The sequence below is a fragment of the Ciona intestinalis genome, chromosome 2 (genome assembly GCF_000224145.3).
Source record: "Ciona intestinalis chromosome 2, KH, whole genome shotgun sequence".
NCBI lineage: Eukaryota > Metazoa > Chordata > Ascidiacea > Phlebobranchia > Cionidae > Ciona > Ciona intestinalis.
The window spans coordinates 2,444,918-2,461,531 of record NC_020167.2 but is presented as its reverse complement, the minus strand read 5'-3'; the positions used below and the strand labels follow the sequence as shown (position 1 = coordinate 2,461,531).

The following is a 16,614-nucleotide window of genomic DNA, read 5'->3' as shown; positions in this document are numbered from 1 at the left end:
TTTCCAATTTCTTAACAGTTGAGATTATTTTACCAACCAAAGCCATTTGTTTTTTGTTATATTCCCCCAGGTTTTATGGTGTGTCTTTCCATACAGAATAAAACATTGAGCGACCCACATAAATTTGCCTGTAAGTTAATTTCTCCTTTGGTGATATATGCCTTTTTTGTGTTGCAGTCAGCAGAGAATGGGTGAGGCGATTGGTATACGACAAATCAACAAAGATGTTGCTTGTGTTAACTGATCAAGCCGTGTATATTGTGAGCATGGTGACACGAACACAGGTAGAGGTGATCCACAACACCCATGAAGCTTCACTAACTTACTGCACCTTCTATCGACCTTATTCATACTTTATAACTGCAGCAAGAAATGGGACAATTCATGTTTATCATACTGGTACGTGTAGTTTTCTTATAAAGTATATTATGAAATATTAAGTGTGCTGTAATTGGGTCAATTACTCTACTCAGTTGCTCATTTTTTACTGTTTTTATAAGAAAACCAGAAACTCAATTTAAATAAAAAATAATGTTTTCTTTCTTTACGTAATAGACTGATTTGAACCAAACATTGTTTCACTTTTTTAAATATCCGAATCAGAAATACCAAAAATAAAAGTAGTTTTGCAGCCCCACTTTAAAGTAACAGTTAAATAACAAACATTGGCATTGCAGCTGCCAAAGCTCTGATCCACAAATTCTCGGGTCACCGCGATGGTTTAACTGGTGTTGCAAGCTTATCCAAACAACCAATACTAATATCGTGGTCTCAAAGTAGTGGCTGTTTAAGAATGTGGAGACTTGACACACTTGAGCTATCCAGTGAAACCACTTTATCAGAAAGTATATTAGACTTGCAAGTTGTAAGAAACGACAGACTTCTCTACAGGACTGATAGTTATATTCGTATATTTGATATTAACGTCTTGTTCTCAATATTTGCAACCCTCAGCTCTGCAGCAGAATATTTTCGACTATGTAGTGTGTATCGATCAATGGATGGACAGGACCAAGTTGTAGGTACACAGAAATTGCCGTCTGTAAATAATAAAAATAAGCAGAAACAATTGGATCGGTTTGAGGATAAGACTGAAGTAAAAGATAAAAATGAAATGAACGAAAATTCATTGAAACAACTTGTGGGTGATGGAGATTTAGGAGATATTGATTCATGTGAAAAGCAAGATGCAGTGAAAGATAAACAAACTGATAAAAAGCAGCACCTAGCTAGTAATAAAGTCCTAGACACTCGTTTGGTATGTATGTTGGATGACCACTGTATAATGGCTGTATCTCCAGTTTCTGGTATTGTGTTAAACATTATATACCCCTTGCCGGACCTCGACATGCCATCTGTGCATGTAGATTTAGAGGAAAATGGAAACAATTGTTATGTAGTGTTGTCAGATGGTCAGCTCATGGAGTATGATTGCTCAGTTAATCCTGGACAGATAGGCAACATAGTAAAGCCAGGAAAAAGAAAACAAAAGGTCAGTTATGCAGGAAGACCAAACCTGTTATAAGAATATTCAACAGTTTATGCAAACTTGCCCTTTAATATACTTTTTCATAGAAACTTTGTTTACAAATGAAAAAATTTGCTTAACATAAATACCTATTTGTGTTTTTTTTACAGATTATGTCAGTTGTGGTCATGCCAGTCTATCTTGATGTTGATAGCGAAACTACTGGTATATTTTTGTGTTTGTTGTTATATACATGTTTTAATAAAACTTTGAACTATTAAGGACAACGATTACAAGCAGTGTTAATTGGTTTGGATAACGGGTACATTAAACTTTATGATGGGGGTGAAAAGTCAAATGAACCAAGAACTGAAGGTGATTTTAACTTGATGTATGGTGATTTACACTGTGAGACCTTTTATTTATAAATATATCACCATTGGTGACTTTAAAGTGATTTATAATTGTAGCATAATTTTGCTCATGATTTTTTGTTATTTTTAAAAACTTTACAGCTTGCCATCAATCGTTGTTAATATATGCATGTAAGTGATGTTAACTAATAATTACAATTGTATTAGGTGAAGGTGGAAGAAAAATAAGCGTGCGTTGCAAAACCAATATCAATGATGTTGGACCGTACTTGGTTATGGACGATATAAAGGTAACTTCGGGTTTAAGTTGTGAATATGTCCCTGTGGGCTGTGTGTTAGTTTTATACACTATATATATTTCAGTAACATGCTTAATAGGTCTTATGCTAAGCCAAGGCCTTTATTTCTAATATATGCACATAATTTGCAATGTAGTAAACAAATTATAAACTGGTTCTATAAACATTGTTCTAGATTTCACTTTTTTCATTTATGTATCTGCCTAAAACATTTGATATTCAGGCACATTTTGGTGAAGTGGTTTTGCTTTGTTCTCCATTTGAAGGCAGTTTTCGCTACAAATCTGAAACTGTACACAACACGCTTATAAGCTGTGGCTCTGATGAGAGGATTATCATATGGAGAGCATCAACAGCGGATACCAACAATACCATATACTTACAAGTAAAGTTTTAAACTGATTTTTTTAAATCTAAACCAAGATATTGAATAAGCCTATCGATTTTAAGATCAATGCCCTCGGTTTCTATTGTCTTAGATATTAATTTGACATTGGCAACATAAGTAAATGTTATTTCTATGTATTTTTCTAACTATCCATTTTCTGACAGATCATGATGCAGAAGTTGAAAATCATAAAACTTTGTGAAGTCTCATCTTGTATTGGGTTGACTGATAATGTTATATTGTTTGGATTCATAAACGGTGTGATTGAATTGCATAAAGCGGAATGGAAACAGATGGAAGCAATGAAAGGAGGTTGGTTAAATGTTATATACATAAGTTGACATGTTCCTAACCTGTCCTGGGTCTTTCTTATTTTTAAATCTGAATTGGTAATACACACTAGCAATATTCACACAAAAATGTAAATGATAATTTGGCCGACCTTTTTATGACCACTAGGTTAAATTAATGACTATTAAATATCGGACCAAAGGTTCCTACAACTGTATCAGAATAGAGCACGGTAATCTTTAGTTTAGTTACAATGCAAGTAATTTGTTAGGTGGCCAGAATATATTTAAATCATTGATTAGGCATTTTAGTGTAGCTTTTAACACATACCTTTAGTAAGCCATACAGTAGACTAAATTAAAATGAGGAAGGCTGTTAACTGTATCATGGGTAATTGCAATCATTAAACTCAGCTGAAATAACATTTGCTGGAAGCAAAACACTGCTCAGTCATGTGAAGAGAATCTCACTTGATCCCGAACTCTGTCATAAAGATGTTGTGACAAGTGTCAGTGAGTCTCATCTGCTTCAGTTGTTTGCTACAACCTCTAAAGATAAATTTATTAAAATATGGAACACAGAAGGACAGCTAGTGAGTCTTAGGTTAAATTTATGCTGATAAAAATACATTTAAGGTGTATTATCTGCAGATGTAGTAATTGTAAGTCAATGTAGTAATTGTAAGTGAATTTATAATCGTCGCTTGTTTAATTTCACATGATAAAAATCCAGATTTGTTTAAACATAAATTAATTTCTAATTTTAAAAGATTATTGTAAAATTGCATATATAATTTCTGATAAAAATACAGCTGATATTCCTTAATTGTTAGATAAGAGAAGTCTTACTTGGTGATGTGGTCACATCTGTGTGTTTTGCAAATGGAAGAGATCTTCTTGCTTCATTGCATAATCACATTGTTAGAATGGAAGCTCATGCTTATCTACCAACAGAATATTTGGAGAAGATTCTCTCAATTGCAGATGAGGTATAGAATATAAGTTATTGCATGGTTTTGTTTTGTACTGTATAATCAGACAATGTTTTTAAATGAAACATTGCTTAAACCTGGGAACTTTGCTGGCTTGCATTAGTTATAGTGTGTGCTTTTGGCAACATTTATTAATGTTGTTGTGATATTCACCTAACCCTGATCCAGCACTTATATTATTTGACAATTCTCATTTCTCACTTGTATGATACCACTATACCATTAAATACGCATAGAAATCAAGTGTAGCTAATAGCATAAGAAAGAAATACTGACCCAATTCCTAGCATCGTCTGTTCCTAATTGTTTAATAAAAGTCAAATTAATTCTTTGACATTTCTTAATATCAATGACGAATCGATTTTCTTCATGCTTGATTGTTAGTTTGGGATATCAGAGTTGGAACCTGAAGTCCCGATACCAATGGAAGGATCAACGGATAAGATGGTTTGTGTCATCCAAGGGGGTGAGGAAGAAGAGGAAAGTGGTAAGATATTCAAGATGAAGATCTTCTTTCAGTTTATTTATACCTTTTTATTTTGTTTCACATATTTTTGTAATGGTGGAACCCTTTAATCTTGTTTTAGTTTCTGCAAAACATTTGTTACATTTACCAGCATCATCCAGCTCACTATTTTTAACAGAACCATTTGATAAGTGGTCTACAACTCCAAAGAAAAGAGAAGTGAGCTCACCAGTGAAGACAGTTCGGCGAAACAGACAAACTTTGGAAATGTATCTTAAACTTCAGCAAGAAGAGGAACAGGTTTAAAACTTGCTGTTGTAACATTTCACTGATTGTGGGATTTATCTAAACAAAAACATTTTTAGGAAGAAGTTTTTATGGAAACGAGTTTGCAGAAACGTGAAGCCCCTGTATCTCGCAATGTAGACAAAGCTGCATTACTCAGTATGATACAAATATTTAGTTCCTTTATCTAATATATATATATCAGTATTCAAAACTGCTTAAGTACTATGGTTCTGTTCTTGGATAAGCAGTTTCTTAAAATTTGTGGCATTTTTAGATTGTATAAGTATACTTGCCCATGCGAGACTAACAAACCAATGTGCTTGCTTACTTCTACTATATTGAACCAACCTTCTACTATATTGAAAGCAAAAGCTTGTATAAAACTCTCGCTATAAAACTAACATTTCTGATTAGTTATGTATGACTAAAATTTCACAAAACTCCTAAAGTTTCAAAGTTGGATCTTGAAAAGATGGAAAAATATCCGATAGCTCCAGATGGATATATACCAAACTCAGTCATCCGACAGAAAGTCTTCCCCCCACCTCCCCTACCTCCTCCACCTTTCTTCAAAATACCATCTTCCATTTCATCAAGCACCATTGGCTTTGCATACTCACAGGAATATGTTTTGGATGAGTTTTCCGGTAAGCGACATTTTTCTTTGTGTTAGATTTTATTACTGATTAAATAAAAAAAACTTCTCAAAACTTAAAACTTTCAATTGCTTTTAGGGTTAACAGAATACCCGAATATCTTTCATTATTTCTGACTAAAAAATATTTCTATATCAATAAAATTCCGTTGTCTACACAGATTGGGACTTGACAAAGTACATGCATTATGATAGCAGCAGTGGTGAAGAAAGATGGTCTGATATTGAGGATTACGGTTTCTGTAAGTTTTGAACTTTTATTTAATATTGCCTATTCATAAGTTTCTCTTAAACTATATGTTGCATATGGAAAATGATAAGGACCTCATAAATGTTATATAATGACTCTTTTAAATATTTTTTTCTGAATAAATACCTATGTTAAGTTCGTTTTGTTTTCCTTCAAAATTTGTGACGCAAATTTGTGTTAGTTCTTTAAAGGTAAAAATCGTGCCACCATTTATTGTATATTGAACTTGTTAGTATTGTGTGCTCTCTTCAATCTTCACAATAATACTATAATGTGTCCTAGGATTTGGGGTAATTTATTTTTCAACAGCGAGCAACTGTGGTCAGTGGGAAGCAATCAGAGAGCTTCGACATTTTGAACTAAAGAAATATTTAAAAGGAAGAAGGGAAGAAGGAAATATGAAGATCGTTATAACTCCTAAGAGAGGAAAACCAAGAATAAAGAAACTACCTGTAAAAACACCTTCGGTATGTTTACTGCTTGTTGGAAAGCATGAGAATGGTTGTGGACTAGAGGATATGGGTGCAAGAATTGCCACTGTGAATTCATATGTGTTCTGTAACAAGACACTAAACGGCAATAGTATTAATCCAGTGGTTGGCAATGGTTTTTCTAATGCACACAAAAAAAAAACATAATGTCCTTGTTTTAATAACTGTCATTGCCCGACCACTGGGACATAAATAGGTTAAATTCTGAATTTATCAGATTTATCTATTAATTGTTTCTATTTTGTTGAATCCAGCCCGAACCCGAAGTAGTGGAAGAACCTGAACCTGAACCTGTATCTATAGTTGATGACACGCCCCCAACCCCACCCCCTCAACCTGATAAACTGAGTTTACTTTTAAATGAAGTAAGTCGACAAATGTGGTGTCCACGTAAGATCACTGTGGATTTATTGGAGTATGAGCTACCTGTGTTGGCCTCTGTGCTTGAGAAGTCTGGAAGAAAAATAACCTCAGCGGTTTGCCACTACCTCTCGCTTATACATGATGCTTGTACTGAATATATGGAACAAAGTGGTGAAAAGTAAGGATTTATTTATTATTTGACTTTAGATTTTTTAACAAAATTAGTTATATTATTAAAATTAGTTTTGTCTTAAGCTAAAATTTCGGAAAACATTTTAAGTGAGCAGTTTAGTTTTATTGCCTTAAAAATTAACTGGTTACTCAAAAATGTTTCCTAATTTATGTAAATAATAGAAAACCCTTGCAGTAATATTCCATAACTCGAAAATAACACAGTCCTGCTTCATTTATTTTTACAATTATTTTAAATTGTCATTTTCCCAGTTTGTTCCCTGAAGAAATAGAGTCCGAGTTTGCGGAAAATCTTTCTAAACTGTTGTTGAGCCAATATGCCTCATGTCAGATAGCAGCAGCAGAAGTCATCACTAAATTTAACATTAAATTTATTAAAGTGAGTCCACTAAAATAATAAAATATGTCCTGTACCCCTATATATATTTACCCGCACATTTAAAAAAAATTATGTCTGTTTTATTTTTTAAACTTTGTTTTGTTACTATTGTCATCAGGTGTAATACAGTTTCTAACAACTGATCTTTCAGTAAAAATATCGTCATAAATTTAATTTTGTTTCCTCTGCTGTTTTTAAAAAAAATTAACTTCTATTTTCATTCCACTCATATTGTGACTAATTAGAACTTTGCTTCTACCTGTTGTGAAATAAAATAATAATATTTATTTTTATCTCTAATTTTTTAAACACTAATAATAGTTTCTTATTTTTTTTCTAATTTTTTTCATTCTTCCATTCAGGATGCGATCTTATCAGTTCTGATGCCACAGTTCATGAAGTCGGATGGGTCTGGCATTTCAGAAGATCCGGAAGTAATCTCATTTGCATCAAGCGTCATTGCCAAATTGTCTCCTCTCATCTCCGTGGAAGATCTCATCCACATCTCGAAGATGATGAGTATTGGTGATTTCCTCCACACACGGATCAACGAAGAAGAAACCACCAACATCATCAGCTCTTCTTTGCTCCAAGCTGGAGTGGAGTTCACTGATGTTGCTGTGAGATTTTCATGATTTTATTTTTTTCATTATTTCAATGGTTTTGTAACATTTTTTCTAGCGCCCCACTTCTTGATGTCAACAAAACTAAAAAAATGGGTTGCTTTACTTGTGCTGTCTAAAAGAATGTGTAAACTGTTTATATGTTGAATTTTAATAAGCTAATAAAGCAAAGTTTATCATTTGTTAAAGTTAGTAAACTTCACTTGTTTTTCTTTACTGGTGCATCGATATTAAACATATAAACAATTTTCAATTTCTTTTAGACAACAAAAGTAAAGTAGAGCAATAGCTTAAGAGCCTACAATCAATTGCAGCTCTTGTAATGCTTACTATTAATAAAGTCAAAAATTGACATTATGTTTGTTTACGTGATTTTTTTCTACTTATCACTGGTTTATTTTGCTTTGCATTTATTCATTCACTCCCTTTTGTAACATGAAATACAAAATTCCACTAAAAGTACGCATGTAAGTGTCAGTTTCCCACTCACGCTTGTTATGTAATCCCCAGGTGTGGGCAAGTTTTATTTTGCCTTTGCTTCCTGAGAAGCCACCTCCACCCAAACCTAAAAGGAAACCATCTGTCATGTAAGTACACACGTCCCACACACATTCTGCATGTTTTCTGTTTTAACTATATTTTGCAGGCCCACACTTGCAAAGCAAAACTCATTCATCAAGAAAAACGTGGAGAAAGTGATTGCTCCACCTTCCCCTATTATCCCGTCAGAACCTGTTCAAACCGGTTTGTTTTTGCTAAATAATTCAACTTCCTTTTTGTGTAATATAATAGGCCTATTTACTAGACTCGATTCGGGATATTTCGACACAGAAATTGAGTGTTATAAAAATGCCCCAGCAAGAATTCGACACTCTGGTATTCCAGCCCTCCACAACATCTACAGATAGCAGTGGGTCAGACAGAGATAGTTTTCTGTATTACAATCCACCAAGGTAGTGTTTTTATTTGAATAAATGAAAGCAACTTAATTGTTTGAGCAATTTAGAAGGCTGAGGAATTCTGATTTATAATACATGTGTACTATTTTAGGTCTGGGATTTACCATGTATGCTATTTAATGGGTGACCTCTTTTTTCTATATTGCTAAAAAATTCCATAATCTGTCATTGAATATGCAGTTAGAACAATTTCAATCTTCTGTGCAAGGACATACTGCATCGCATTTGTAACACAAACTTGAATACAGATTTGTATTACAGGCCATCGATTGAAGAAAAGCGGTCAGATGTTTCTCTACCTAACCAAATTCCAGGTAAACCCACTTATTTTCATATTTATTTCCTTGTTCATTTATTATTACATCACGAAGTTAAAAATCAGTTTACGATTTCAGAAACCAACTTTCCATCAGAGTTAGCGTTGGTGAATGAATTGCGTCGCATGTCGAACACAGAAGAGTTTTCTCTCATTCGACCCGTAAGCCTCACCAACACACTCAAGAAACATTCCTCTACAAGGTTCAGGTAAATTGCTTCTAATTAAAATGCAATTTTAAATTGTATATACATATTTACCACAAGTTGTCAGGGGTATCACTGCAGTTTTTCATTTAACTGACATAAAACTAATCCTTATAGAATTGTGGCAACAGTATTTTCCTTACCAACATTTAAAAAAAACCACAAGTCTATCTTTCCATTTCATGTTATTGTTTTTTATATCTTAGTAATTGCAATACAAAAATTTGTGCCGCTTATTTAGAGCTTCATAATCTGAGTTGTAATCTTAAAATAAAATTATCCGGAATGTTTTCAGTTTATTGGACGTAACTCGCTCAAAAGAGAAAAACTTAAGAAAAGAAAGTGTTCAACTGCTGAAGGTGATGAAACGTGTTTCGACATCGAAGAGTATGCACGACCTTCATAAAGTGGGCCCAGTTAAAGGTCAGTCAAATCTTCTTAAATCATTTATAGTATATGTTTTTGATTAAAATTGCCGTTCCTAATCTAAATTACCCAAAACATTCGTGGTACATGAAGGTCTTACTAGTGGTATGCGAGAGACCATTTGGGTTTACGATCCAACAATTTAACACTAAATAACCAAAGCATGAATTTTTGAGTACAGGTGGTTTTTTTTAAATAAGTGTTAGTATAAATTGGAAACTGACAAAAATATGTCTCATTTTACATTAGCAAGCAGAGTTATCACGAAAGAAAGCAAAACAATGATCAGTCCGAGTTTATCAGATGTTGCTTCCGTCCAGTCATGGAAGGAGACGATTGAAACCGCGCCAACCAATGTAACGTCTTATATAAAACTTATTGGGCAGTTTAGTGTTAAAATATTGTTGGCAGTGAAATTTTTAGGAATGAACATTTGTATTCAGTATTTGTTTACAGTAAAACAGAGAAACAGAATTATAATTTACACAGAAACAGAAAGTAAAGCAGCAAGTTGTATATGGTAGAAAATCGTTAGGTTTAGTGAATCACAAACGATCAAGCTCGAACCTTAAGCTCCCTAGCATGCTTTGACATATGAACTCACACATATAGATCAGTATTGAGTTTGAGATTGTATGTAGTGTTGACACATATTAGTAGCAGCATATGTAAGACCATTTACCATAAATTTTCTTTCAGGATACAAAAGAAGGTTCAAAGGTATCTCCGGTCACCAATGGTTCAGGTGGAACTGACAAGTCATCTGAATCGCTTGTGGTCAGTCGTGGTCGCGATAAATTGTCTTCCAGTGATTCCTCAAAATCAACAGTGTTAATTCCACCACCATTTGAGCAGAGGGTATGTTTATATACGGTTTGGAGTAAAATGATTCATGTTCTCAATTTTTTTTATCATACTATTTGGTAGTAAACAAATATTACAGCATTATAGTGGTTAAAATAATAAACAGATGTATGGGATTTTTTGTTAAAAACCAGACAAAGGTATATAAGATATTACTGAACTACGTGATGAAGCATAAATTTCTTATGGTTTGGCTAAATTTATAATTTCAATTCTACACCAAATGCTCTAGAACTCTAGTAGTGTTAATTGATTTATTACTGATGGTCTAGACCTAATTTCTTGTCCACAGTTTATTAGCTAATTTATCGTTTTTTGTTGTTTTATTTTAGATTGATTCCCCGATACCTGAAAAGAAATACAAACCTCCACCCATCTATGCCAAGGTTTGATTTTATAAGTTGTCTATAAAATAAAATAAATTTTTAAAAAAAATTTTTTTTACAGATATCTGTCAAACCTGCTGTCAGGATTAAAAAAGAGGTTGTACATTCTTTTTATGTTTTGTAACTTCTATCATAAGAAGCATTCTCCTTTTTTAAAACTTGTTTGTTTGTTTTGTTTTTGGTACTAATTAGCTATTGTATTTTTCATTTCAACACTATTAGTGTGGCGCTGTGGCACAGTTAGTTAGTTAGCCGGCCTCCAACCCAGAGGTAATGGGATCACAGATCAAGCTATCATTGTGGGCGCATGTGTCCTCGGGCAAGCGACAGCAATTGCTTCAACTCAGTAGTCACAAATGGGGTGTCCAAATTATCAGTCACACTTAAAAAAAAGTTAAAAATAGTAAAAACAAATTTCCTAAAAAGTGACGCACCTGGTTTCTTGTAACATGGCACGAGGTGTTTGAAACAGAACATAGGGGTTATAACAACTGTCCTTTTACCGCCACGCGAGAGTAAAAAAATTCCAGCCAGCCGAAGGTAAAAATATTCATTAATTGGTATTTGTGATTTTTAATTTTGATTTCTTTTCCAGGCAGAAGTTGTTTTACCAGAAATCTCTGAAGCAGTGAGTAGCTTTATATTGTTAATAGTTTCTGGATTTGTGGTATCCAGTGTGTGGGTTGTTAACTATCTTACTAACTTACTTCGGGTGGAATGCGATTCTTAATTAATGCTAAGTCAGACTTAGGAGGAAAACTTATTCTATCCTTAAAGCTCAACAGTGATCATTGGGAGCGGATAAACCCGTATGCCTCAAGAATGCTGGCCACATTTGACCCATTTTCCTATGTTTTTAAATTACCAACCTTTTATTTGGGTAAAGATTTTTACCAGTAGTTTTAATCCGAAAATGTTCTTATTCATGAGAATTAATTTTTCTGATTTCCTTTCTCACCAAACATCTTTAGTCGTCCAATTCTTCCACCATCTACCCTGTATACTCATTATCTGGTGGAGATGAGACAAAAATCACGACTTCCCTTTCCTCTCCTGACACAAGCGGGGTGGAAATTGCGCAATGGCGGGTGATACTGCGGAACTTACGGATAACTCGCATCACTAAAAGTCAGAAACGAAAAGCAGCTCTAACCGAAACTAATCTGTGAGAATACTTATTTTGGCATTCTTTTCCAAAGAATGGTTTAATTTCATTTTGCTTTTTTATCAGGACGTCTCTTGCTCGTCCTACACTTCCAACTATTCAAAATTGGTCCGACTCCTTCACTGTGACCAATTGCCGCCCGAAAGTGACGTCTCCGGGTCGTTCACTGCAGCGTCGCGTTTCGGATCGATTACGAAAGGAAAGTCGTACTATGCGAACGCCCGCATTCGCTGTCGCTAGACGGCGCAGCGCTGAAGGGTTGACGTCCAAGTTTGAATGGGCAACTCCGTTTGCACCTGCTCACGTACGCCATTCGATTCGATGAAGGTTTAAACAATTTTTTATGGCATGTAAAATCTTGCTGTTTAGTGAAATATCTGTAATATACTATTTTCCCGAATTATATGCTTAAATTTGTAATATTGCCATGTTGGATATATCGCCGTGTAATAAACATACCGCTAAGCTATATTGCTAACATTATATAAATTGCGACTAATATTTCAATTCAATTGTTCAGATGTGGTTAATTGGTAATACATTAGGGTGGGGGAAGATGGAACACCTTTTTAGTCTATTTTTCCATCCCATTTGGTAGTAAACAAGGAACATTCAAAAAATTATACCCCATAGACCGATGTCCCATGTTCCCCCACCCTACTTTTTGAACAAATAGATTTTACGTCGTCGTGATTAGTGCTTAGCGCGCCACTGAGTTTTGTTTACTGCTTAGCCATCCTTAATGTTTCCAACAACACGTTCTATTTAAAGACAGGATGCTAAAGCGATTAATGGATTGTACGTGACGTATAGCCTATATGCAACCCGTCGCTGGTTTAACTTCCTGCTTTGTTACATAAACTTACAGCCCAAGTTTAAACATTTTCTTTATTTTTTGTTTCAAGCATATTTTGATCCATTCGCTCCATCATTTTTTGAGTATAAGATTAGCCTACATGTAGACTTCATATATTGTATAAACACACCCTGTCAGTTTATAGGTTAACTTAATAAAGTGATTAATACGGCGCCCAGGAACTTGTTGAGCATGCATTATCCGGTCGTAATTATGAATTCTAGATATAACAGTGTCCCAATGAATCTTTAGACTCCAGTATAAACATTGCTAGTCATGAGAGATGAAGGAATAGTGTGTTTACAGTATATAGCACGCTGTGATAAGATGGGATACTATCGGCACAAAATATCCGGTACTTCCTGATCGGGCTGGAGAAAATAAAATAACTGAATAGTCAACCAGAACAGATGAACCAAGCCTTAACCTTTACGTGGGAAATTTAGTTTTAATTTTAAATTGGGATATTGGAACTTGACAGTATAGGCTATAATTTGTACCCGCCGCCAAAATGCTAGCGTATTACAGGCGTGAAACTACGCCCAAATCGTTTGTGTAAAAATTAGTAAGCTTCAGTGGTGTAATGTTAGCCTGGGAAAACTAAGAGCAATTGTTTTGAGCAAAAGGCCTCACATCCTATTTCATTATCGTATAGAAACGAACAGAACAGAGATTTCCCACAGCGATATAAACTTACACAATGCCGCAAATGTTGTTGTAGAACATATTAATAATAAGTTGTAATTTAAAGTTTTTTCAGAAGTGTGGCGAAAGTTCGCATTTTTCAGAGTTAGCTAATTAGTGACACGGCATTTTTCTAACAAAATGAGCAAGAGTGAGAAAAGTAAGTGGTGACAAATAGACCTATTGCCTAATAACAATTACGACTTGCTTAATTGTGATGTTTTAATAAAGCACCGCTGCTACAAACGACAAGCTTATCTACCGATCACAAGGACACTCATACAACAGCCACTGCGGGTTCTACCATGTCAGCTACAACAACTACGAGTGCCGGAACAAGCCAAGTTGAAACAACAACTCTTATCTCTGCAGCCGCACCCAATAAACGTAATTTCAAATTGCTTTTGGTAATATTTGGCCCTGATGCAAATCGTTATTTTTCTTGTTTTTCACCAGAAGCTTCCACGGAAAAGAAAAGTTCTGACGAACCAAAAAAGAAGCAAGCACCTGTACTGCACCGAGAAGTTAAGGTGAGAGTAATATTTATAATATTGTTTTTTTTGTAAAAGTTTACTTTTAATAGGCTATACTTATATTATTTTTTGATTAACTGTAGCGTTTATATTAGGCACAGGCGATATCCGTTTGTCATAAATAGGGTGGGGTAAGATGGGACATGTTTTTATTTGTTTGTTCTAATCCTTTATGGTAGTAAATTATAACTGTCTCGGCGACTTTCCTTTATGGTAGTAAATTATAACTGAAAATTATAACTGTCTCGGCGACTTTAAAAAGTTATTATTAATTTTTTTTGTTAATTTAAAAATACACGGTCAGGAAATGGGTTTTGAATGTGTGAATGAATGTAACTTACTTTATCCTCGCGTGGCCGGAAACAACAAACGCATACGCCCTTAATCGTAGCAGCGAAGAGTCTTGAAACCATTACCTCTGGGTTAGATATATAGGCACGCAAACCAACTGTGCTACGGCGCCAGTTTTTGGTGTTTATAACGGTAACCCATCTTGTACCACAGTACTATAGTAGTATAACGATATCAGTGTTCTTAATAACAATGACCATATAAATGTTGCAAACCAGATCACCAATCCCGATGAAATAGACCACATGAAACTGCTACTAGAATTAAGAAAGCGATTCCAGGAAAAATTCTTGAAATGGAAAAAGCGGACTGGAGTTTTTAAACTCGCAAACCTCATAGTCACCCTGTTGATCATCTCCATACAAGTAGCACAGGTATAGGTCAAAAATAAATTGAATAAAGTTAAAATAAAGAATAAAAAAAACTGTATCAACACGTAATAACGGTTAGAACTCTCGCTGTTAAATCATAGAATATGGGATTCGTGGCTTGGTGTCGCCACCAGAGTGTATTTGTTTTTGTGGGAGACAATTTACGGCAATCTATTTCACCTAATGGTCACTCACAGATTGTCCGAATTGCCATCTATACTAAAACTTAAGCAGAAGGCATTAATATGACCCGATGATATAAATAAGTTCCATTTATTCATATGTAATTTTTCATGGTTACCAACCCGCTTTTCTCTAATGTTTTGTCGTTTATTAGGTGATAGTATTTCAACTTCCCACACATGTCTTACCAACTGCTCAAAAAACGGCTATAGCAACAATTCTGCCATCTGTAACAAGTGCAGTGCTGGCTATTCAGTTGAAACTGGGTTGGTCTGAAAAGAGCACTAAATGCAAACGAGGTACCTTTTTTGAGGAAATGTAATTTAAATTATTAATCAAAACACGCAACAGAACCAAGTCTACCAAACCTTTTGATTAATTTTTTTCCTAATTTGTTGTACGAATCGCTCAATAATTCCTCGTGTTTTATTTTGTGCTTTAGTGTCCCGTCTTTCCCCACTCCACTATATATAAAATGTAAACTGAGGTAAATTTGCATTTCGATGCGAGTCACTGTGTTTTGAGGCAATATATACCTGATAGGTTTTAAATCATTTGCGCAGTTTTAGAATTGTTACGGACCTACTGCGCAGGCGCAAGCAACTAAACATACCTTGTTTCGTACAGCTGCTGCGATGTACAACAAACTTGCCAGTCATGCCGAGTACAGGATTGACATGTTAGAATGTGGCGGGAAATTTCATGACACGACGAAGATCTGGAACACAGCTCTAGTGTCTGAAGCGAGCGAAATTCCATCATTCCTTTCAGCCTATTAAAAGAAGTGCATGCTGAAACACAATCCTTTCCACAAGTTTGATTGATACAAAGCGTACGCCCGTCTTTCAACTCGAATGAATTAGAACATATTTAAACAGATACAGCTGTGGTTTAATTTTATTTTTTTAACCTCATAGAAAATTTCATTCTAAAAAAGTAATACGAAAGGAAATGGTCACGTTACAATTACAAGTTTCAAGTAACACCAATTAGACCTCTGTATTTTGGTATGGATGATGTATTGATGTACGGATGCACGGACTCGCATATATGTTGTTATATACCAGCAACCGAAACTTGCCCTCACAAACTAAGTTATGATTGGTGAAAGCAAGCGAAATTTGTTTTTATGTAGCCTATGCGATTCCGTGATGCACTGTCACACATAACCCGTGCACTAACTGATAATATTCTATGTTGTATAAAAGTACACACCATACTTGGTAATGCTATTGCAGTGTTTGTGACAGACGCTTGAATGTCTGTCAGAAACACATTTGATTTGTATCACACTACCATGTACCTTTAGACAACCGATGTTGGTTTATTGAGCTGATTGCAGGTGACCTGCAGTTGACTTCGTGCGCTCACGGGTGTCTAAAGCTACGTTCTAGTCGAGGTTATCTAGAAGTTTTCGTTTGCCGTTTCTTGCTCTGGGTTATCTAGGGTTTTGACTGGCAAGAAATCACACGGTTCTGTACCCTCAGTTACAGCGACTGTATTTGTCTCTTCCATTCGTATTCTAATAGTCGTTCTTATTGGTTTACACCATAACATCGTTTTCATTATTAGTAAAATTGCGATTACACAACAGTATATAGGTACATAGCAGGGAATTAGTTTGAGTGGGAAAGGGCGCTTCGGGTGTCAGACGGGACGGCGTGATAAGTGGCGTTAACGAGGTTACAATGAACGAGCTTACAATTGGGAGCATCGACGCTAACTTGGTTAACGGTGGAGTTCATCCGCCGCGTTATGAAAAAGTTAGCGCGCGACGTCAAAAATTTAGGATTTAT

The 16,614-nt window shown here is 34.9% G+C and overlaps 2 protein-coding genes and 1 long non-coding RNA gene across 7 annotated transcripts in view; 2 read left to right on the top strand and 1 right to left on the bottom strand.

The window, feature by feature from the left end:
- Positions 1-12,875, top strand: part of LOC100175990 — a 14,123-nt gene extending 1,248 nt beyond the window's left edge. For 2 of the 4 annotated variants that reach the window (XM_026840587.1, XM_026840588.1), the window contains exons 3-32: positions 178-399; positions 1,639-1,693; positions 1,751-1,843; positions 2,050-2,132; positions 2,365-2,526; positions 2,694-2,841; positions 3,234-3,412; positions 3,653-3,808; positions 4,196-4,298; positions 4,456-4,577; positions 4,643-4,721; positions 5,015-5,212; positions 5,382-5,462; positions 5,780-5,937; positions 6,216-6,502; positions 6,769-6,895; positions 7,258-7,515; positions 8,029-8,105; positions 8,165-8,262; positions 8,324-8,471; positions 8,739-8,791; positions 8,873-9,002; positions 9,295-9,422; positions 9,675-9,781; positions 10,125-10,283; positions 10,622-10,675; positions 10,737-10,772; positions 11,271-11,303; positions 11,647-11,840; positions 11,907-12,875. In XM_026840587.1, coding sequence (XP_026696388.1) covers positions 373-399; positions 1,639-1,693; positions 1,751-1,843; positions 2,050-2,132; positions 2,365-2,526; positions 2,694-2,841; positions 3,234-3,412; positions 3,653-3,808; positions 4,196-4,298; positions 4,456-4,577; positions 4,643-4,721; positions 5,015-5,212; positions 5,382-5,462; positions 5,780-5,937; positions 6,216-6,502; positions 6,769-6,895; positions 7,258-7,515; positions 8,029-8,105; positions 8,165-8,262; positions 8,324-8,471; positions 8,739-8,791; positions 8,873-9,002; positions 9,295-9,422; positions 9,675-9,781; positions 10,125-10,283; positions 10,622-10,675; positions 10,737-10,772; positions 11,271-11,303; positions 11,647-11,840; positions 11,907-12,165 — 3,792 coding nt within the window. In that variant the 5' untranslated portion in view covers positions 178-372 and the 3' untranslated portion in view covers positions 12,166-12,875. Of the gene's footprint in view, positions 1-177; positions 400-914; positions 1,493-1,638; positions 1,694-1,750; positions 1,844-2,049; positions 2,133-2,364; positions 2,527-2,693; positions 2,842-3,233; positions 3,413-3,652; positions 3,809-4,195; positions 4,299-4,455; positions 4,578-4,642; positions 4,722-5,014; positions 5,213-5,381; positions 5,463-5,779; positions 5,938-6,215; positions 6,503-6,768; positions 6,896-7,257; positions 7,516-8,028; positions 8,106-8,164; positions 8,263-8,323; positions 8,472-8,738; positions 8,792-8,872; positions 9,003-9,294; positions 9,423-9,674; positions 9,782-10,124; positions 10,284-10,621; positions 10,676-10,736; positions 10,773-11,270; positions 11,304-11,646; positions 11,841-11,906 lie in introns of those variants that run through there. The other 2 variants (XM_026840586.1, XR_003397557.1) reach the window with 2 other exon arrangements.
- A 127-nt stretch (positions 12,876-13,002) lies between these two features.
- LOC100179168 lies at positions 13,003-16,397 on the top strand. 2 transcript variants are annotated; one of them, XM_026840593.1, is made up of 6 exons: positions 13,003-13,540; positions 13,612-13,767; positions 13,840-13,910; positions 14,483-14,638; positions 14,973-15,117; positions 15,446-16,397. In XM_026840593.1, exons 1-6 carry the CDS (start codon positions 13,522-13,524, stop codon positions 15,595-15,597), a joined length of 699 nt encoding a protein of 232 aa, XP_026696394.1. In that variant the 5' UTR covers positions 13,003-13,521; the 3' UTR covers positions 15,598-16,397. The 2 variants fall into 2 exon arrangements, with proteins under 2 accessions (XP_026696394.1, XP_002129841.3); XM_002129805.5 differs by having other exon boundaries at positions 13,142-13,540; positions 13,837-13,910.
- On the bottom strand, positions 14,998-15,523 carry LOC113475786. The gene is made up of 3 exons (XR_003397558.1): positions 15,432-15,523; positions 15,187-15,282; positions 14,998-15,090 (listed from the first exon to the last, which is right to left on the bottom strand). It is a non-coding gene; the product is annotated as an uncharacterized LOC113475786 (long non-coding RNA).
- Positions 16,398-16,614: the final 217 nt, after the last annotated feature.